Source organism: Gymnoscopelus microlampas, assembly GCF_963454915.1.
Source record: "Gymnoscopelus microlampas genome assembly, chromosome: 1".
NCBI lineage: Eukaryota > Metazoa > Chordata > Actinopteri > Myctophiformes > Myctophidae > Gymnoscopelus > Gymnoscopelus microlampas.
Window position 1 is genome coordinate 13,521,867 of NC_139962.1, and position 23,268 is coordinate 13,545,134.

Below are 23,268 nucleotides of genomic sequence, written 5' to 3' on the forward strand. Positions count from 1 at the left end.
AAGAAAATCCTGGTTCTCAAGTTGTGGAGTGTGTATAACTCTGTATGTTTGCTGTGTGTTATGAATAGGCTACATAGAAATGACATGAGTCATGATTGTAGTGTCTAAAGTCCTATACTTTTAGGCACTACTGGTTGCCGACAGCTAGGGTTGTTTCGACGTGTGATAAAAAGACTGAAGTCCAAACCGGACGTAAAGTTCATATATAAATGCCTTTATTCTTATAGCTTTTGTGCCAATCACTCCAGCCTACAAATAATAAATACAATTAAACATAACAGTTAAACGTAGGGTGGTGGGTGGATAAACCAACAGTCCTCCTAAACACAGTCAAAAAACTGTTTGCCTCCTATCAGCAACACCTGCCCTTGATTACAGACAGGGTTAAATACCATGTAACCCTGGCAACCTTGGCCTTGACCAAGCCCTGTGGTGACATCATCAATTTAGGGACAAAAGGGCTCAAATGGCTCTTACAATGATCTTTTACTTTATGAAGTATATCACTGACTGTGTGAACAGTCATATGTATTTACAAAGTAATAGATCATATTAAGTAATATAAATCATAGGTATGGTTCCTTATCAAAGTGTTATTAAGTCATTTCCAGTGCTGTTACAGTACTGTGGGCCATTCACTACATGAGAGTGAGTGAAGGCATTCATGTGGAAAGGAGGTTTTTGTACGATGGTTTAACCAGAATGGATCACTGTGGTGGACTTTCGGTGGAGGCACCAGACTCGACATCAAAAGTAAGTACTGATTTATTCTGTTTCATTTAACTTCATAGTTTCTTGATGTGACCTGTGTTAGGATGTGTTATAAAAGTGTGACTGAAGGAATTTGTTCCAAAAGTTAATCTATTAATATATTTTTTGTGAAGAAAATTGGGATGAAATTCATGACTTGCTGTCTAACTATGAAGTGTGTGTGTATATATATATATATATATATATATATATATATATATATATATATATAATTATTGTTTTACTTAATTGAATAGTAATTGTGTAATATCACCAGTGTGAACAAAAGCTCACTTGTTAATTAGATGATACAATGTTCTTATTTGATTTGAAATAATAAAGTATATCTGTATTGCATGTTCTATTATAATGACGGAAATAGTTATATTGCATTTCTTACATTACTTAATTTAACATAAAATTCATAATCTATAGCCTACAATTCTAAAATAGTTTGAAATTAAAATATTATGAGTTAAGTAATTAATCAGTAATAACATGCTCTGTAAGTAGTAAAGTATTAACAAGCCAACAAAGTTGACTAGTTACTATACTCTTTCTCTGGCTCTAATCTACTAGTTGTACAGTTATATACAGTAATTGACTGTCTCTCTCTCTCTTTTAACAATTTACTGGTCTGTTATTATATAGCAGAATACAGTCTTGTGCAGTAGATGCATGTGCTACAGTAGATACTACCATATTGAATTTAACTGTATCTTATGGAATCAGAACAGTCTCATTATCTGTTCATGTTCAACAGTATGCTCTAAATGTCTTAGTTCTGTGTACTAATAATGAACTTCAGTCACTGTGTCTCTGTGTTGTATATTTCTAGTTGTACGTACAAAGCCAAATTAAGTTTATATAATTCACTGTCTCTTCTGTCCGTGTACTGTAATACTGTACATGATTCTAAACTATTTGTGCATACAAAGAAAACTTGAATTCATTGTCTCTTTCTATCTCTACTCTATTTCTGTATGTACTGTAACTGTGTGATATTCGCACACACAAATCAAATGAAGCTGAAATAATTCATCGTCTCTTCTCCCTACAGTTTATATATTACTGTACGTGATTCTAGATGTACGTACAAAGTCAAATGAAATTTATATCATTAATTGTCTCTTCTCACTTTGCGTAGTGTATTACTGTATGTGATTCTATGCTAGTTTGACGTACAAAGTCAAGTGAAATTGATCAAATTGATGGACTTCTTTTCTGTACAGCTGGTGCCTCGGTCAGGCCCTCCGTCTCTCTGCATCCTCCGTCATCTGAGCAGCTCTCTGCTGGGGACTCAGCCACCCTGGCATGCCTGCTCAGTGGCTACAACCCCCAAGGTGCCCAGGTGAGCTGGGAGGTGGACGGGAAGGAGGTGACGGCCGAGATCCTGACCTCAGAGGAGGTGGAGAAGAACGGCCGTTACGGCCGCAGCAGCACCCTGACCCTGAGCAAGGCACTCTGGGAGCAGGGGGAGGTGTTCACCTGCAAGGTGAACCATGAAGGAAACACACAGCCCACTGAAATCACCAGGACACAGTGTGGGAAGTAGACGTGGGAAGTCATACAGTGCTTCTGAAAATGTATAGCTTTATAGAAAGAAAGAAAAATCTAATCAAATCATATGATGTTAAGTAATGTCATTGTTTGTTTGTCATTAATACTTTCACAGAGTCAGAGGCAAAGCTTCTTATATACGGTCGGCTTTAGGAAACTAATGACACTCAATAGACTGTCTTCATTGTTCACAAATCATTAAAAACTGAAACAACAGGATAGTGTTGTTTAAAGAATGTCATTGTTTGTCATTAACGTACACTTATAGTGTGGGCTGTAGAGAGATGCTCTGACTACTGGCTTTGCTCAATGCTTATGAAAATGAATGGTCTTTATAAATAAAAAGGAAAATAAAATAAATGTTGATGAAGTCAGCTTTTTGTAATTCATATGTATAGAGATACTTCATCTTATTGGATGATTGCTTCATCCACTTAAAGATGTATGCCATGGGTTTATAGAAGAACAAATAAAATTATAAACATGTTAAGCGAGCATGTTTGTCATTAATGCACTCACAGTGGGATGAGGCAGAAGAAACTTAAGTTGACAAAACCAATAAATAGCGAAAGAAGAACACCTCACATCGCCACTGTGAGCCTGTAGATCAGCTACAGTATAATCGTAGATCAGCAATCTTCACAATAAATTGGGGATGCCAATGTTAATGTGGTTAAATAATGTCATGGTTTATATGGAATATATGTGCATTATTTGAATAGACATTCAGTCATACATCAAATATAGTGGGTTACATTGTAAATTACCTTTTGTTCTAATGGGATTGACAAAGCAGTAATCTCATTCCAGGTAGATAAACATAATCTTATGGGAATACTAGATTTCCTATAACACACATTTAAGACACAATATATTAAATACACACAATAGTCCTGTATTAAAGTTGTTCTTTGTCTGTGAACATGTCAGAACATGGTGTGACCCAGCTCAGGGTCCCAACCCACACAGGATGACAAAAAAAATAACCCCCAAAAAATAGACAGATCAGAACAGTATCTGTCCCATGCAGTATTAGTAGGATGTTTCCTGTTTGTAAATGCAGTGTGAGTCTCTGAGGGACAGGTGAACATCTGGGAACAGTGATGCTCCATTCTGGTCAGCAGCTCAAACCACTGTACCATGACTATGTAAATCAAACCACTGTACCATGTAAACCACTGTACTTTATGTAAATGAAAGACTAAAGGGGAAATACTCATAATTTACACGTGATTTATACGTGATTCAGCTAGCCTATCTGTTGAACATGTTGCTCTGTTCTCTTTACAGGAGAAATTCATATGCCTTTATGATGGAAATCACTTTTTAAAGAGGAACAGAATTTCTATACATTATTCCTGATCAGAACTGTCCAGAAGTTCAGACAAGTATCTTGATCATAATGAAGTGTCTTGTGGATCTATTCTGCTCACAGGAGATGAGCAGAAACTAAGATGCAAATAGTTTGAGTCCGAGGTGACAGATGGCTCACAGTTTCAATTTCTATTGAGCAGAGTTTTCTATGATTTATACATTATACTGTACTCATACTTAATACTGATACTGTCATTATATTTGTGAAATCCAAGGTTCACTTGAGTTTAGCAGTAAACGACATTCTACATGTTAATGCAAGTCAGAGGATTTTCACTTGATGAGGTTAAATGAGAGATGAGATATTACCGTAACCATACCTCATTCAATGGATGGCCGGCGCCTGGTGGGCCCGAGGTTGGACACAAAAGTCAATGACGGAATGCCACGCGATAATTAGTTTAGTACATAACATAACCTTATTCACAAATAAACAAGAATGAATGACATAGATGTCATGGTGAACAGAGAGTTGGCAGTGGCTGGATGTTTGTGGGATGCGGGTTTGTGAGGGCAGGCCATATTATGGCATGTGGTGGATTGTTGGTCTGTGTGATGCGTGTGATTTCTGCTATGTAGGTGATTGATGTGGTTGGCATTGGTAGTTATAACTACCAATTATTATTATAACTGGTAGTTATAATAATAGTTTGCTCAAAAAAATGCGGTTTCTGGCAGGATTTTGTTAGTTTCTTTTTGGTTTTTGGTTACTTTATTTCGGTTATAGGGTTAGGGTTAGGTTAGGGTTAGGTTATTTAATTCTTATTTTTGCCTGATTTGACTGATTTATTATTAAAAAAAAGACTAAATAATGCTGCGCACATATATTATATATAATTTGCACAATTCCCAGAATTTTCCAGCATAACATTTGGGAAGGCTTAGCTTACCCTAGCCTTCATTACCCGCCACCTATGCATTCATTCATTTATTCAGAGGTCTAAAACTTGGCATACTTGAAGCCAGGACTTCCCTCTACATTTTAGAATGGAAATAGTAGAATGTTTTCTTAACTTTGTAGTAACTCTAACATGTATTGTTTGTTATAGCAACACATGTGAGGGCTTGTGGAAAGGTGTGGTTCTACTGAATCCAGCAATAGCAATTGTGCAAAAGTAGCTAGCCTACTCATGAAGTTATGCCACTAAACGTATAGTGTCTCAAATGAGGGGGAAATGAAACAGTCCTAAATTATATCTACAGTATCAGATCAGTTTTATTTTGACTTCACTTATCAAGGGTGGAAAAATATGAACACATTCACTGAGTAGACGTCCCTAAAATGTATGAAACTTGAGAAAATTTGAAATAGTAAAAAAATAATAATAAAATGCAACTTAAACAATAGTGCAGAGAAACATGCATGTATGTATGTGTATATATATATATTTATATATATATATATATATATATATATATACACACACACACACACACACACACACACACACACACACACACACACACACACACACACACACACACACACACACACACACACACACACATATATATATATATATATATATATACATATATATATATACTCTCTCTCCCCCTCCCACCCACCCGCCCCCTATGGCGGCAAGTATTTACTTATCACTAATACCTTCCATGCCTCTGTGGTGCAGGAGACAAATAGCTGTTTCATAAACACAAGGTTGTTGGTTCAAATCTGTCTTTTGGAGCTAAGTATTAAAACATCCTTAATATCTCCCATGCTTCTAGCATGAGAGATATGTCAGCGTTTTATAAACACAAGGTCCCTGATTTGAATCCACTATTTTGAACATTTTCATCTAAATCCTAACCAGGCTTCACCTTGCATCTAAATCGAGAGTTAGAGTACGTACGTAATTAGTTGGGAACATGTAGAGAGCATGTTAACATGTTTTTGTAACTCGTTTCATCACACTTATGCTTTAACGGTTATTATGGATGTTAGTCTTCATGTTTGAAGTGGAACTCAATGGAAAAATCATTGGTTAATGAAAACATGCAACTCCACCATAACTCAAACAGAATTATTACCGTATCCTGTTATTTCAACATAAGACATCAAAGAATAAATACAGTATATACTGTTGGTGCCAGATGTAGTGGTTTCAGCATCACAGAAACAGCCACTCTCCAGAGACTTTTGCAGCATGGTGCATTGATCAAAAAGCATCCAGTCAACAGCAGTTCTGTGGGCAGTAAGTTGTTGTAGACTCGTCAATGAGAGAGGTCAGAGAACATCCAGACTCCTTATAACAGTGGTGTGCAGAAGGGCATCTCATAGTGCACAACTCATCTAACTTTCAAAAGGGTGATGGGGGTGGGGGGGGGGGTGTCTGAACCAGTACTGGGGAGGTGTACCTGATAAAGTGCCTGAATGTACAGTATATGCTCATCTTATTTGTAAGCCATTCTGTGGTATGCACTATTTCACCGTCAAAATAAATATACCATCGTTTTAACTAAAAAGTTAAAACAAAAACAAAAAAAATCATGATATAACAAAGTTGAATGAGTCACAAGATTCATTAAAATGCAAATGCAGTTTTATATTAAAAGATAGCAAAGGGATAAATTCACTATATCACAACACAGCTTGTTAGTACTGCAATGGAAATACATATACAGTCTTTTTCATATTTACACATTAAGTGACAACCAAACAGAAATCATAAATACCTCTTTTTTTTGTTAACTTTACAATAGTTATACGCAACCAAGATCTCATAACATAGAAGAACACTATTAAATAACTGCCGTCTTCCCTATCATTTACAAGACTCGGAAACACAGTGGTTAAAACCAACCAGCAAAAACAATAAAAAAAATTGTTCTTCTCCAGTGAGTAAAATTAATACAAGTCAAAACGGTCATGAAATCCCTTTGTACAAGACTCTATACAACAAAACACAATATCTTCAACACAAACGCCTTGCTTTTTACCTGCATGATAAAAATCTGTACACTTTTAGTGAGTTTCTGAGCAGAGTGGGAGGGATTGTAAATTGGGATGATTGGGTCGCTCTGACGCGCTGCAACAGACTATCAACCAATGATCAGAGACTAAGTTTACCGTAGCTGCCAAGGCCCTCTTTCATTAGCCTCAGTGCTTTGTCTAGCAGCAAATCAGCAAGTTGCTGAACTCATACAAGATACTTCAAAGTACATGGTTCTGAAAAGTTCAACTGATACATCAATATAGTTATACATCTTTGTACCATATTCTTGCAACAGACAATGGTACTCTTCAATGTTAAAGCAATGCATAATATATTTACTTGTATTAAATTAAGGTTCCATTAAGTTGTCAGTGAATATATTTCTAAACTCTAAGTCACTGTTTAGTGGGTTCAGATATACACAGTATTCTTAAGTGTCTCATACAGTACGCTCCATATTACAGAGGGAAATATCTGTTATATTGATCTATAGTATAAACTGTGAGCGCACATTGCATTACAGAGTTGACTACTTTAATGAGAACGTCTCAGAGAATGCCATGTACACTTAACAACCATCGAGAAATATAAATAAAACTGAATAAAATAAACAAAGAAATGTTTGGCACTTGGGCTATACTTCATCACAGCTTCCTCTGCCAATACACCCCCCCTCCCTCCCCCAACGATCAGCAATGTTTAAAAAAAAACCAAAATGTTATCCTGTCCTGTATGGACACTCAATTGAGTGTATATCAGCTAAGCCCTGGCTGACACATGTCAGATCAACAGTTTTCCCAAACGATGGAGTGAGTTTTCAATCAGTCAATCTGCTGTACCGTAAAGAAAAAAGTGTGAAGATTTCTGTGAAGCCCCGCCCTTTGGCACTGTCATAAATATAACTTTTGCATCGCATACTGCAAAAAAAAAAAAAAAAAGTTTTTCCTTTAAATCTCATGTATGTCGCAAAATGTTTGACCAAAGAATGTATTTGAAAAATATATTTCAGACTCTGGAAATACATTTTCACAAATGTATTTTGGTCACTCAATTTATTTTTCCTATATAGAAGTGGCCAAAATATGTCTATTATTAGTCTATTTTGAAACATATGAAATATTTATATTCCTTGCTATGAGAAAATTGGGCACTGCTGTACATAGTTCACCATTCTCTAAAAATAATCAGCAAAACCACTCCAGAGTACAAAAAGTTCATAAATAGAGTTCATAATGATATGGCAAATCATGAGTGGCATTGAAAGAGCGAGCATTTTTGTTATATAGTCCGAGAGTATATTGTTTTAGCTTTGTCAAAACAAAAAAAACTCCACAAAAAGGTTTACGTACAAAGATGTGTCCCTTACCGGGGGAGATTACATCCTTTCAAAAAGGCTCCAGACACGCCCACATCTCTCTCTCTCTCTCTCTTGCACATGCTTTTTAAATTCTTCCTAGAGTCTTTCGCTTCCTTATTACAGCATGCTCATCAATTGTCTTACGTTTTGCCTACAAGCGAAACTTGCGCTGAGAGTGCTCTGTATGTGTGCAAGTAGGACGGTGGGCAAGGAGTCCCATGATTGGAGAAAAATGAGGTTTTGAGTATAAGGGAGTGTTTTCTTTTGTGTGTATAATGAGGTCCATATGCACTTCTGATGAACGGTGTACTGGCATATTTGTGTAACTCTACATATTAACAGGAAATGCCAATGTCAATGTGTGCAGGTTCCAAGTTTGTACCATTTATAAATACACATGTATAGTCTGTTATGTATGCAGGCGTGAGAGCGCATGGCAAGGGTGGGGTGGGGTCGGGGGACCAAGAGCTCCTTTCACACTTCGCTCTCGGTGGAGGGCTTGCGTATGGACGCCCACCCAGTGTCGGGCAGGCTGTGCTGGGCGTGGCGCTGCGGGGTGACGGTGGAGGGAGTCAGGGTGGTTATGGAGGAGCACTCGGACGTCTCCTCTTGGAGGAGCTGCTCCGTCTCACCGTCGTCCAGCGACGCGCTGCTGGCCTGCAGGGACACTGTGTCTGTGCGCATGCAGGTGTGCAGGCCTCCCCGTGAAGGCTTGATCTGCTTCAGGTCGTCCCAATACAGCTCGTCGTTGGACAGTAGACACACGCCCTCCACGATACGGATCTTCTCCTTGGTGTAACCTCCATCCCCTCCTCCCTAGGGAAGCAACCGCACACAGGCAGTTAGAGCTGGCCCGATGTCAGGCGTAGCGCTGGTCATGTGTTAATCACAACCCAACAGCAAAACATTCCACAACAAGTTCTCCAACTGCAGCCCAACGTACAGCGCGCTGGGTCCATTTAGTGATGGTGTGCTGGGGTTAGACACACAATGTTTCCATGTGTTACAAGTGTGACAAACATCACACCACAAGACAAGAGTAGCGTGTGAGCTGACATGTCATGCCAGCAGTTAGAGTGCTCTGAAAATGTATTCCAAGCCAAGGAATACCTGATTTCAGATAAAGGCGTCACATGCACTGATAGGACAGAACAGTTGAGGGTATGAATAGACAAAAGGAGCCTAAAGGTTAAGAAGAGAATAAGATAAATCAGAGAGCATTGGCAAGAGCATGATTCCTACATGCAGTGTAGCTACCTCTCTGCAGGACAAGTGGGTCAAAAGATATAGGGAGAGAGGGTATTGTAAGGATGAGAGCACTGCAGTGAGAGACAGGGGGGAGGAAAAGAAAGGAATACATTCATAAGTGCCAGGGTCGGTGAGTGTTTGTATCTCACGTTAAAGGAGAACTTGACTTTTACTGTTAACTGTGCCTCGTCTGTGTTTCATTGTCATTACTTTTGCTGCTATGACACCTGAATTTCCCTCCAGGCTTGATAAAGGCTTATATTGTCTTGAATAAAGAAGGTGCTGGAGCACCTACAAATAAAAAGGCTCCAATCGTCCGGGTTGCTCCAGCGCCTTCTTTATTCAGTTATATGTGTCGCACCGTATCAGCCTGATTTCGGCTTAAGGCGCGGTGGAATATCCATTTAATCCTTATTTTATTTTATCTTAATTGTATCATCCTGTCACGGGCAGCCCGTGCCCTATAGAGACTAACAAGGACAATGCACACACAGTCATCTAACTGCACAGCTGCTTTGAATTAATCATCGCTGGCCAGCTTGGAAGTGACTGTTTGTAGTGTCAGTGTTGTATGTTCCTCAACAATATCTGTACATCTGAATGCATTTCTGAACATGGACATTGCAATGGTTTTAAACAGTGGCGGCCCGTCAATAGAGGGTGCTAGTGCGCCGCACAACCTCTCCCAAACCTAGATCTTCCTTGAATAAATATTACTTCAAAATATATTCTCTGTATATTTACATACATATGTATATATATATATATTTATTTATATTATCAAAATGATCAAACCAACAAGGTAAATATTACATGGTTAATTATTACTAGTGAGTAAAATGTATAATCTGCCATAAAATGTAGATAAAACTGTTCTACGTTGTCTAAACTAACTTCACACACAGAGCACACAGATCTTTACCATCGACTCCCCACATTACGTTTTGCACATGCGCAGTTCACTCTCAAGTGAACTGGGCCTCTGTGGGCGCAGGTATTCAGTGCACAGCGCATAGATATACGGTATATACTGTACACATAGTACTTCATTCCACCATATTTGTCCTGTTTTTTTGATTGATTGAATACTCTATTAACAGTTTTCAAAATAGTACAGAGGTATATTTATGCAATAATGCTAAAAAGATGACACAGCTTCTTTTCATCGTGGTCCTGTAGACCACAGGTGAGCTTCGCTTTCTATGCCTGTATGTCCATGCCGAGTTACGCTTTGATGCACGACGGTATTGCAGATCTACAAGGCCCACAGCAGGTCGTATCCGCGAAAATTGTTTTGGAGCCGTGACCATCCGGCCAACCTTCACACTGGACATATTGTGGGTATTCCTCTTTTTACTCACTGTAGATTACTGTCCATTTGTGTGGCGAATGTACACTCGCATACATGTTTTGCATTAACACTGGGACACATGGAATCCAGCAGCCTTTTACACTCAGTCATTTGCTCTCTACTGTTAGCTCTGTCCAAGTCCCACTTCCTGTAGTCTGTAAAATGCTGGGGAAAAATCTGCTTCATCAGTCCCTGCCTATGCCAGTCCTCAATAGCGATGTGCAATTTCAGATCGATTGGCCAACCCGTGGAGGATTAAAATCGATGCAAACAAGACAGTAGTACTAGGATCTATATAAAACAGGGTTAACAAGTGAAAATAATCTGTCTTTTATCCGCCAAGTGACGCATTTAGACGGTTGTGGCCAACGGAAAAAACTACAGGCTAATTTTTCTCACATGCTGCTGAACTCCATCTTACTCAATTGTCAGTATTGTACACAGTGAGGATTTATTGCTTCAATGGACTACACCATCAGTAATGATTAAACATCTACAAAAAACATTAAAAGGTATTTCTGAAACAATCTAAAGCACTGGTGAGACAAACTCAGGATGGATTGACCTCAAGTTCCTTTCTCCATTAAAGAAAAAGTATCGGGTAAGGTGTTGATTTTGAGGCCCGGACTCGAACGAGAGCACTTACCTCTTTCTTATATCGAAGCTGGTTATAGATTGGAGGCTTTTGCGATGCCTCAATCTTCACTTCCTGTGTGGAAGTCCTGTATGAGGGGTTGCTGTAGGTCAGGTTGCTCACCCCCGGATCTGCAAACTTAGACTTTTTATGCCTGTTGACGGATGAGAGACATTTGATTCTGTGACTTCCTCAATAAGTCCTTTGGATTCTATTGTCTATGGTATACACTTCAGCAAATATTTAGCATTATTTTTCACAGATCATATTTCTATGCAGTCTTTCCAAATTTGTCGACCAAGTACAGTTACTAAGTACTACCTTACGCAACTGCCCTACATATGCAAAGTTTGAGATTTTGCTTAATCTAATTTTGTTAAAATGTGTGTTCTGTTGTACAAATGTAATGAGCCAATTTCTACATTATGACAATTTAAGTTTCATCATATTAGGGCTACTAATTGTTAAAAACAAGAAAAGAAGCAGATGGTTACCTGTAAATAATGAAGGCAGCAATAAGAATAAGAATAGCTAGGATGGTCAGAATTCCACCAATCACGTAGCTGATATGAAGTCCTTCCCCTAAGAGAGATGACAGGTGTCATTAGTACCATGTGTGCACAGAAAACCTTAGGTTAGATACAAGTGAAGAACTGAGTGATGAGGACAGGAGATATCTAGTACTGACCATGGGGAGCGGTTACCACGTTGCTCTGCAAGCACCCCTCCATGTTTAGGTTCTTGTCAGTGCAGCTGTATCATGGATTGAAAACACAGCATTAGTGAGATAAAAAGGCACCCAATGACTTAATTTTTTTTTTAAATATAATGTAATTGCCTGCAGGGTTTCTGTGAGTCATAAAGGAACACTATCACACTGTAGATGTGCATTTCAGATAATTACTGATAGTTATCATAGTCTATAGAAACAACAATATTTAAAATATACTCCACATTAACAGAGACAATTCTGTTTCAGCCATGCATCAACATGATTCATATTTTCTGAAGTCAAGATTGACATTTTTCCGTAAACACAACAAATAAAGACAATGTCACAGCCACTGAAAGTAGTGGCTAAAAACAGGAAGCCAGCATTATAGTCAACATATTCACAGATTGTACCCAAGTGACATCATTGGTTGAGCACTTTTAAGCATAACTTTGGTGCCGTTTAGACACGCACGCACGCACACACACACACACACACACACACACACACACACACACACACACACACACACACACACACACACACACACACACACACACACACACACACACACACACACACACACACACACACACACACACACACACACACACACACACACACACACACAAGACTGCTTAGTTCAACAAAATAGGACAATGTTGAAAATCGTGTCCCGTTAAAGGTTTCTATATAAGAATGTTATCTAGTACTACTGGGAACATAAACATACTTTACAAGTGAGGGTCCCTGACGCGGGACAGTGGCGTCAGTGGGGATTTTGGGTATCTTTTTGGGAGCTGGCGTGCTGGTCATCCTCCTGTCAGGCGAGGTAGGGACAAAACCTGAAACTGAACGTATCCATGTTGATTAGCACCTTGAGTTCAAAAGGCAATCCCTGCACTCATCCACTATATAGATAGCAAATATACAAGCTCACAGTGCGTCACTTCATGCTTCACGCTGCAAGCTTGTACATCTGATATTTTTTAACATTCTTTAAATCATTTTGAATAATTAAAAGAAAATGTTATCACAAATCTTGTCTTCTGGGGGTCCCTGGGACAAAACATTTTCAGATGGGGGTCCGCGACCAAATAAATAATAATTTGGGGGTCCTTGGCACGAAAAAGTTTGACAACCACTTCAACAGTCCACTCACTTGTTTTTTTTTTTTCTCTATAATTTTTATCCCACGATTTTGTAACCCACATTTTTTCACCCAGTGCCAATTGCCTATGTAATCCTGGGCACTACCTACCCTCTGCCAGCCTAGGGAGAGCCCAAGCTGAAGCTCATGCCTCCTTCAATGCATGAGGAGCAAGCAGGCCGCTTCTTATCACCCGACAGGGGGGAGTTTCCCTGGTTGGACATAGCGCGTGGAAGGAACACGTTATTCCAACCAGTTCCCTTCTCCTCCATCAGGCGCCCCGGCTGACCAGGGGGAGGCAGTATAGTGACCAGGATTACTACATGTTTTTGTGAGGGTATTAACTACCCTAGGAGACACGGGGAGAACATGCAAACTCCACACAGAGTAGTCCACTCACTTGTTGAGCAGGGTCTGCCGTCAGGCTCATCCGGGCAGGCGCACACAAAGCTGTTGGTCTTGGCAAAACAAAGATGTGTACATCCTCCATTGTTTGCCCCACAGAGGTTTGTACCTGGAAGGGAGGAGAGGGGTTCCTTAACTGCCTCAACACAAAACCCCCATGCGTCCCATACGGCACCGACACAGTTGATTAATAATCATTTAATAATATATAACACAATATAATACAACTTTATTGTGTTGCATTTGGTTGATGTACACATATAGTACTGACCAGGATCATGTCTAGCTCAAAAGCAACATCTGTATGCCACTGTATGGAAAAAGCGAACCACAAGCTACAATATCAGTAAAGGATTCTAAACTGAGCAGTTTACTGTGCACCGTATTCTACAACATACATTAGTATTGAATTGATTCCCCCTCATCACCTGTATGATGGAAATATGCCAACATAAATTCAGGATAGCTTTTCCTAGTTTAGTTTTTCTTTCTAATGCTGTAAAGTATTGACAGCGTGAAAGATGTACTCACTCATTTCAATTTTGAGTATATTTTTTGGAAGCTAGCTAACCTAAGGTGACACAAACCAAACACTAGCATCCCCAGTCACTGAGTGCCAAACACTCAGTGGCACTCAATAGATACAACAAGGTGCAGACTAAACAGGCAGATTCGTTTGTTGTTAGATTTTTGTGGCTCATGGTGGCTCATAAGTTGTAAAAATACAAGTACACAGGAAAAACCTCTGCTAGCAAGCTGAACAGAACTAGCCAATACCCATAGATGACATCTGTCAGTCCTAACCAACTTGATTATTTAGTATCCTTGTTTGTCTGTCAAAAGACAGCAGAGATATTGGTTTTGAACTAGAAAAACTGTGGCAGTAAGGTAACCATACAGCCAACCAATCAATGAATGCAAGCAAGACAAAATTGGACATTGATACGTTATGAATTAAAAACAGTACTAATAAAAGAACAAATCAAGTACGGCCTGCCATGGGTTCAAATCCGGCTCTCGATCAGAGTCATCTGTCCTATCTTCTCCACCATACTGTTCCAAAGCCCACTCACCAGTCTGTCGGTGCGGTGACACCACTATGATATCCATGAGGCCCTCCACATTGGGCAGAACAGTCTCCTTGCTGCGGCCCGTGTGTTTGTCCACCCGCTGGATGGACTTGGTCTGCCAGTCCGTCCAATAGATCCAACGGTCTTGCTGCGAGAGGCGGGAGAAAGGGGTTAGAGAGGAGGACATCGGCTTCAACTGGGGAAAAGGAAGGGAGACAAAGAGAGAGAGAGAGAGGGAAACACAGACAAGGAGGAGAGGGGGAAGGAGGAAAAAAAGGGGGGAGGGAAGGAGGAAAAGGAGGGACAAAAATGAGGGTCAGAAATGAAGGAAGTAGAAGGAATGGTTAAGTTTCAATGGGTTCAGTTGTGAGTGGGAGAAGGAAACGAGTGAGTCACACGGCGAGGTGAGGAGTGAGAGAACAGGGTGAGTGGAGGAGGTGAAGTAGCCACGAGGAAGGAGTCAGTTCGGCGCTTGAAAGCTTTGGGGTAGTGGAGGGGGTGTACCTGCGTCAGGGCAAAGGGATGAGAGACAGGGCTGACCAAGATCTGACGCAGCTTCCCGTTCAGGTCCGAGCTCTCGATCCGGTCCAGGTGAGCGTCCACCCAGAAAATCCTGTGTAAAATAATAGAGGTTCACACAAACACGCACACACACTCACAATGGTGAATTGTACATTATAGCAAGACATCAGAGTTTCTCCTTTGAACTCAACCTCCCCTAATTTCCAAGCCCCCACGCCCCTCTCTAACCTCCGTGTGTCATAATCCAGGGTGAGTCCATTGGGCCAGCCGAGGTCGGTGTTGATCAAAACCTTACGGTCCGAGCCATCCAGGTGGGATCGCTCAATCTTGGCAATGTGACCCCAGTCTGTCCAAAACAGGTACCTGGAGAGATGAGGAAAATTGAATGAGAAACACAGCCGTTCTCTCATAAACACACAAACAACAAGTTATGACTGCTCCATTTATAGAAACACTAAATATATTGTCCAGGCTGGGATGCAAGCCTCTCACCCTTTGCTGGGGAACACAGCGATGGCTCTAGGTTCGTCCAGGCTGTTGTTGACTAGGACTTTGCGGCTAGTCCCATCCAGCCTCGCCACCTCAATGGTGTTGCGTCCCGTGTCTGTCCAATACATGTTCCTGGACACCCAGTCCACAGCCAGCCCGTCTGTGGTCTTCAGGCCCTGGCTTATGACTGTCTCCATGCCGGTACCATCCAGGTTGGCACGCCTAATCCACAAAGGAAGTGATTAATTACGTCTAATAAATGATGAAATATGCATATTCAAGGCTCATTTCTTTGAAATGCACGTTGGGGGGCCTTTAGGGGGGGCCCACACTTTGAGGGTGGGAACACCACAGGGTTAAGCTTTAGTTGCTCAATACTCTACAGCAGTGAACGTGAGGTCCGGGGACCCCCAGGGGTCCTTGAGGGGGTTCCAAGGGGTCCTTATCTAAATGATTGATAGTTAGGAGCCAAATGGACCCTTACGCGTCTGTAACTCTGAGAGTGTAGAAATGGAATCAATTTCCATTTGGTTACACTCTGAGAATTAAGATAACACGATAAAAATAGAAACAATTGGGGGTCCATGGCCTAATGCATCAAACAGGGGTCCTTGAAATTAAAAGGGTTGAGAACCACTGCTGGACAGGTTAGTAAAAAGTAAAAAGTGATCTTCCTGTTCTCCCCTGCCACAATTAGTAAGAAAGCAATAGAATTAAACATGAGGCAAACGTTGCATTTAAACATGTTTGCATGCCTGTGGTCGCCAGTAATGTCAAGTACAAGTACTGTGAGTTCTAGGACTAGTTCATGGGCTAAACTTGCCAGACCACCGATATGCTCATAAGTTGAGGATTTCCATTTGTACGGTTGAATCTCCAGGAGTACAAGCCCACTCTTGGGTGTGTGTGCATACCCAAGCATGTATGCGTATGCAGAGTATTTCCAATTGTCTATACTCTATATTTTTACTTCTACTCCACTACATCTCAGAGGAAAATATTGTACTTTAACTCCACTGCAATTATTTTTATTATAAGTAATTTTTTAATTCTGAACTTTTACTTATAACAGAGTACTTTTACATTGCAGTTTTGATACTTTTACTTAAGTAAAACATTTGAGTACTTTTTCCACCACTGGTTCCTACCTGATAACATCCAAGGTGACATCAGTATAGTAGAGTTTCCCGTCCACGCTGTCATAGTCCAGAGAGATGACGTTATGCAGCTCTGGTATGGGCACGTGCACGTCCGTGTGGTCATCGGTATCCAGGGAAATTCTGCGCACACTGACACGGTTGGAAAAGACCAGGTAGGTTTCCGGGGAGTCATCGCACGACCTGCCATCTCCCTTCAGCATGATGCCAGTGGGACAGGCGCAGGATGTGCCATTTGGACGGGGCAGGCACAGGTGAGTACAGCCCCCATTCCTCCTGCCACACTTGTTAAAACCTAGAGAGTAAAGAGGAGAGTAAAGAGAGGGAGAAACAGAAAGGCAGGGAATGGGGAGAGAGAAAATGAAAATGCAATCAAAACACTGATAAAGCAGAAATCCTTCTTCACAATGTAAAAAATAAACCTACAGTAGTAAACCCATGTAAGCTTTTTTTTTTTATTAGTAAATGTTTTTCTAATTATGCAAAAAGCAAAGGGAATTATGTACATCTCCATGATCTGAAGCAAATAGGCTACATTAGGGTAAATATAGTTTGGTAAGAACACACATTAGCCAGAAAAAATATTACTATTAAAAAGTTTACTCATTTGACAAATGCGTTTCCATAGCTGAAGTGTCTTAATACTTTTCAATCTCAAGCGAGCAAAAATAAAAAACATTTGGGGAACTTTTTTTGACGTTTGAAGTCATAATTCACATACAGTAACTACACTACTAGCCTGACTCACCCAAAGGCTTATCTCTGTCCACAGCCTGGATGTCCATCAAACCTGGCAGGTTGGCTCGTACGGTGATGGTGTTGGCCCCGTTGGTTTTGTCTGCTCGCTGGATGCTGCGGCTCTGCCAGTCTGTCCAGTAGATGTGGGGGCCCAGCAAGGTCAAGCCATATGGGTGCTGGACTGGAGACACGAGGGTATGCCGATTCTGACCACTCAGATCAGCAGCCTCAATACGCTAGAGAACAGATTAGAATACAAAAATAATCAAATTGTAGACCAGAGAGAAGGAGAGAATTTATCTAAAAATAAGTACTGTAACTATTTTGCTAGTTACATACTGATATTACTCAGAGAATTCAAGCTCACTGGGTGAAAAGATGGCTCTGGGTCATCATCACTAACCTCTGTATGGGCATCGGCCCACAGTAACTGCGAGCCTGCCTTGTCAATAGCAAGACCATTGGGCCAGCCCAAGTTGTTACTGATGAGAACCAGACGGTCCGAACCGTCCATCGCTGAACGCTCTAGCTTGGCATTTTCTCCCCAGTCTGTCCAGTACATGTAGCTGTAAGAGAGACAGTTGGAGGAATTAGAAAATAACTTTCTTGCAACCCTCCTCCTGGCTCTTGTATGTCTCGTGATAAGAAAAGCTTCCTCCTGATCCAGTCTTCTCACTGGATCACAGGAATATATTCTAACCTATAGTATAGGACATATCTCTTACTTTGTTCACCATGAAAACCATGTCGGTTTCACCAATGAATTCCATCTTTTCTGACAAAGCTTTACTTTTGGTTATTTTCCTCTCTAAAGAATGTGTAGGCAGGTAATCTGAATGGTGAATTTAAATAGAGTCCAAGGTCTACAATTCAATTGTAAAACATATTTAAAAGCCTTCGTTGTAACATGTCTAGGCAAAGTTCAAATTTAATTTAGCCAATACCTGTCTACATTTTCTTTAGAATAAAGGAACCATTTGATAACCCTCTCCAAAGAGCATCTGGTCTCAGTTGGCTTAAATTAAGGAAGTTTTATTATACTTTGTCATTCACTTTTTTAGTGTTTTAAACACCTTGTAACATTGATTTTGAAAAGTGCTATGTGTGTAAAGTTATTATTATTACTAGGAACTGAAGCCATTTCTGTAGCTGGCGGCACTTAGTCGCCCTGGCCTGGATATATGACAACAAGACATTGTGATGTAATGTAATGCAACATTATTATAGAGAGATGAGATATAGTATTATAGATGTAGCATACAGGTGAAGGCCTGAATAATATCAAAATGAAGAATGTGTCCCTGGAACCTCACCCCATTTCATGGTAAAGAGCAATGGCTCGTGGACTGTCCAGGTTTTGCCAGATCAGAACTTTCCTCATGGAGCCGTCCAGGTTAGCCACCTCGATGCGGTTGGTACCGGTATCTGTCCAATAGATCTTCCGGCCCACCGCGTCCACCGCCAGGCCATCGGTGGTCATTAACCCTGAGAGAGTATGTGACTCAAATTAAAGAAAGAAGTCTTTTCTATGTATATATTGCCATGGTTATGCTTTATTTCAGATAGTTCAGAGCAGAGAAACAGGAACCCAAGGGCAGAGAGAGGAGAGATATGTGAGACAAGATGGGGGTTGGATTGGAACATGGATCTTCCTCGCGGCTCACAAGGAGCATAGGTCTGTGAATTAACTGGCGGAGCCACCAGGCACTCCCAAATGTCAACGCTTACAATTCATTTAATGTAATTACATAAACAGCGTTATTAACTATTAAGTACATGATATAGCTCATTTAAGTTGGCCTCACCAGTGAATACGATATCCTCATGTGCTGTTCCATTGATGTTGGCTCTGCTGACTTTCTTCAGTGTGCTATCAGACCAATACACCTTTCCTGCAGGGGGCGCCACATGCACATATGTTAAGATCTAGCTTTAATACAACACATGACCACAGGCATGGACATGGCGCGCGCGCGCACGCGCACACGCACACACACACACACACACACACACACACACACACACACACACACACACACACACACACACACCATCCAGAGGGTTTACAAGAGTGTAAACGTCATGCCACATCTCAGATATGTGATACACACACACACACACACACCTTCTTTGGGGTCAACTCCAATAGCGATAGTGTTCTTCATAGAGCCATTCACAGCCAGAACCACATCTGCAAAGTAGGGAATATCCAGAGACACCATCCTAATGTCTGTCCTCCGAGCAAAGACCAGGAAACTGCTCATGCCTACGCACACGCACAAACGCACGCACACACACACACACAACAAATTCCAGATTACAAATTCAAATCTAAGTAACTGCCACGATAACCACCAAAATAGCCATTTGAATAATGAGTGGCATTAAACAGAAGCTTAGGCTAGATTATTAGAAAATATTGAGAAATGGGTAACAAGTTCTAAAGCACATGGATGATATGGAACATTATAAAGAAACGACTGTAAAATATATAATCCACAATAAGCATGACTATAATGTGTTGTGACACTATACATTTATAATGTTTATGATGTTATTAACAAAGTTTACCATGAGTACACGTCTTTCCGTCCAACTGTAGATTGATGCCGGTGGGACAGGCACAGCTGGAGGCTTTAGGAGCCGGAGCCAGGAGACAAAGGTGGCTGCAGCCTCCATTATTCACCAAACACGGGTTGTGCACTACAGATGAGACACAGACACATGAGACTTAAGTTCAACATGTTGCCCTGAACCCCCTGCATTGGCTGGGGACTGGGGCAAAGTAGAGGAGCAGCCTGTCAGAGGACGCAAAACTGCAGACACGCAGACGGCGAGACAGACACAGGAGACATTCCAGGAGCCTGGGGGAATCCTTGGTAGGAAAACCCTATACATCACTCCCATCAGCGATGCTTCAACTTGGTATGAGCCCCAGGTGTTCTTCGCCCTCTGATCAGGGATCAGTTTAGCCAGTCCCCCCCATAATCCTTTCTGTGTCATCGGACACTTAGCTTTTGGGGAGGAGGGAAAAGGAGACGGGAAGATTCTGTCTCTCGCCATGGCGGGAAAGCACATCATGGTGAGCCAGTTACCCGTTTCCAATGGTTACCCTGTATAACATTTTTTTTAAGACTTTCATTGGATCCTAGCTCTTTGCTCTTAGTTAATGTACAACACAGCCTCTCACAATACTTCATCAATATTAAGTTGTGCGCTTTTTCTATGCGTGGTAACTGTGGTCTCTGAATATACAGTATGTTACAGAACATACACTAGAGACAAAGGTGCACTGTTGCACTAGAGTGAGTACTGCATTCTCTGGAGTTGTCATAGTGCCCGATGCCTAAGAAACGTCCTTAATAAAGGGATTATGTTGGTCTTCTCTCATATTCTAAATCATATTTATCACATACCCTGCATGAAGGGGCTGACAAAAAGGCAGAGAGGCTGATAACCGACATCAGCCCTAGGGCCGATACAGCAATAAAGTGTCAGCGGATGCGGCGTCGCTGCGTAAGGAAATTAGCGTGTCAAACATGGCTGCCACGGTCATGGTATCTGCACAAATATGCACACATATGAACACATGCAGACGTACACAGACAAACAGACAAACCTGTGGCACGGTGCCGGTGGAACATGTGTATGTCCATGAGGTTCTCTAGGTTTTCGGCCAGTGTTTGGCGTCCCAGGCCAGTGAGTTTGTCAGCGCTCTGGATGCTTTTAGACTGCCAGTCTGTCCAGTAGAGCTTGTCCTCATGCAAGGTCAGCCCAAAGGGATGGGGCAACTGGGTGCCTATTAAAACCTACACACAAATAATAACAAATAATACATTAAAAAACATGTATTTATTTAAAGTTTTACATAATGTGTACTGAAGCAATACATTTTATCCCATTGTTTATACTGCTGGATCTAAGCCAGAATTTGTGTTTATCTCGGTTTATCACTTAAGGCGTACAACGTTTCTGATATTATCTCACAGGTACAGTACCCTGTCAACAGCATTTTAGGGGAATTCTATATAAGATAATACACTATACTACCTTTTTTGCATTTCTTTTTTCTCTTACCTGTCTGTCAGAACCGTCAAAGTTGCCAAATTCTATGGTTTTCATGCCAGCGTCAGCCCAGTATAGGCGTTTGGTCTGGTAGTCGATGGCCAGTCCGTTGGGCCATGTCAGGTTGGACGATATGATCACGATGCGGCCCGACGCATCCATTCCTGCGCGCTCAATTTTCGGGTTGGCGCCCCAGTCTGTCCAATACATGAAGCTAGAGGAGAAGGAGAATTAATGAAAAAGGTTTGGCTTATTAGAAACAGCACACTAGGTTTCACACGTTTCACCGGGAGGATGTAATTGATTGAATGAATATTGTATAGATTTTTTGATAATCATCTAATTAACCCATTAAGACCTGGAACTGTGTCATTTTTAGACTTGGGCTAAAAAGCATTATTTTACACTTTGGGCTATTCAAAAATAGCAGATATACAAGCTCATAGCGCGGCACCGAGTGCCGCGCTACGAGCTTGTAGATCTGCTATTTTTGAAAAATCGTGAAAATGTGTGCAAATTCTTTGAATATATATTTTTTTAAAGCGAACATTTTTAACTCAAATCTTTGCTTCTGGGGGTCCCTGGAACAACATATTTTGATGGGGGTCCGCAGCCAAATACATATAATTTTGAGGGTCCTTGACATGAAAAAGATTGAGCACCACTGATATAGAAACATAAGTTTTTCAGAATACCGTTGGGATTAGGAGACATGTAGAATCGGCTTCAGGTCTCAATGGGTTAAAAACCCCAAATGGTTGAGACACAAAAAACCCAAAGGCTTGTTTTCATTGTGGAACAATGGCACTCAAACAACAAACAAACAAACAAACAGTGCAACAAACAACACGGCCAATGGTGTCCTTTGGAACGTCTGTCCAAGCTTGATGCACCGCGGAGGATTCGAAACCCTAGTCTCCACAGAGGCGCAGAGGAACTTTACCCCTCAGCCACCCGGATGCCCCATATCATGTCATGTTATATGGAATTATTAGATATGTGTCTCTTACCCCCCAATAGGGTCTACGACAATGTCCCTGGGCCGATCCAGGTTCTCCCATATCAACACTGTCCGCATGCCTCCGTCTGCGTTGGACACCTCAATGCGATCTGTACCTAATGAACACACATTCACATACACAGTTTTACCCATCCACTTTCAAACAATGGCCACTGCCATTGTGAACGTCAAAATGTAATACTCTGTACGTTATTGTGAATATCCAGTGGTGGAAAGTAACTAAGTACATTTACTTAAGTAATGTACTTAAGTACAATTTTGAGGTATTTGTACTTTACTTGAGCATTTCCGATTTCCAATACTTTTACTTCTACTCCACTACATCTCAGAGGCAAATATTGTACTTTTACTCCACTACAATTATTTGAAAACGTTAGTTACTAGTTACTTTTCAGATATACATTATTATATTATAAACATAGACGAACAACTTTAGCCCTATTTTATACCTAGGCTATTTGAAAATAGCCGATCTACAAGCTCACAACGCGTCGCATCGCGACGCGTTGTGAGCTTGTAGATCTGCTATTTTCAAATATTTAGTACTTTTACTTTTGGTACTTTAAGTACATTTTGATGCCAATACTTTTGTACTTTTACTCAAGTACATTTTTAATTCTGGACTTTTACTTGTAACAGAGTATTTTAATATTGCAGTATTGGTACTTTTACTTAAGTAAAGAATTTGAGTACTTTTTCCACCACTGTGAATATCTAATACGGCAGTAT

General features: G+C 40.8%; 1 protein-coding gene across 3 annotated transcripts in view; it reads right to left on the reverse strand.

The window, feature by feature from the left end:
- Positions 1-7,312: 7,312 nt before the first annotated feature.
- Positions 7,313-23,268, reverse strand: part of lrp4 (low density lipoprotein receptor-related protein 4) — a 113,788-nt gene continuing 97,832 nt past the window's right edge. The window contains exons 19-39 of one of the 3 annotated variants that reach the window (XM_084062784.1): positions 22,529-22,634; positions 21,531-21,732; positions 21,073-21,262; positions 20,025-20,156; positions 19,579-19,719; positions 19,259-19,345; positions 18,767-18,938; positions 17,857-18,019; positions 17,464-17,689; positions 16,707-17,010; positions 15,562-15,780; positions 15,298-15,432; positions 15,052-15,160; positions 14,551-14,743; positions 13,473-13,586; positions 12,656-12,773; positions 11,899-11,963; positions 11,705-11,792; positions 11,223-11,364; positions 9,235-9,296; positions 8,703-8,793 (exon numbers count right to left, since the gene is read on the reverse strand). In XM_084062784.1, coding sequence (XP_083918910.1) covers positions 9,255-9,296; positions 11,223-11,364; positions 11,705-11,792; positions 11,899-11,963; positions 12,656-12,773; positions 13,473-13,586; positions 14,551-14,743; positions 15,052-15,160; positions 15,298-15,432; positions 15,562-15,780; positions 16,707-17,010; positions 17,464-17,689; positions 17,857-18,019; positions 18,767-18,938; positions 19,259-19,345; positions 19,579-19,719; positions 20,025-20,156; positions 21,073-21,262; positions 21,531-21,732; positions 22,529-22,634 — 2,948 coding nt within the window. In that variant the 3' untranslated portion in view covers positions 8,703-8,793; positions 9,235-9,254. Of the gene's footprint in view, positions 8,794-9,234; positions 9,297-11,222; positions 11,365-11,704; positions 11,793-11,898; positions 11,964-12,655; positions 12,774-13,472; positions 13,587-14,550; positions 14,744-15,051; positions 15,161-15,297; positions 15,433-15,561; positions 15,781-16,706; positions 17,011-17,463; positions 17,690-17,856; positions 18,020-18,766; positions 18,939-19,258; positions 19,346-19,578; positions 19,720-20,024; positions 20,157-21,072; positions 21,263-21,530; positions 21,733-22,528; positions 22,635-23,268 lie in introns of all 3 variants that reach the window. The other 2 variants (XM_084062783.1, XM_084062782.1) reach the window with 2 other exon arrangements.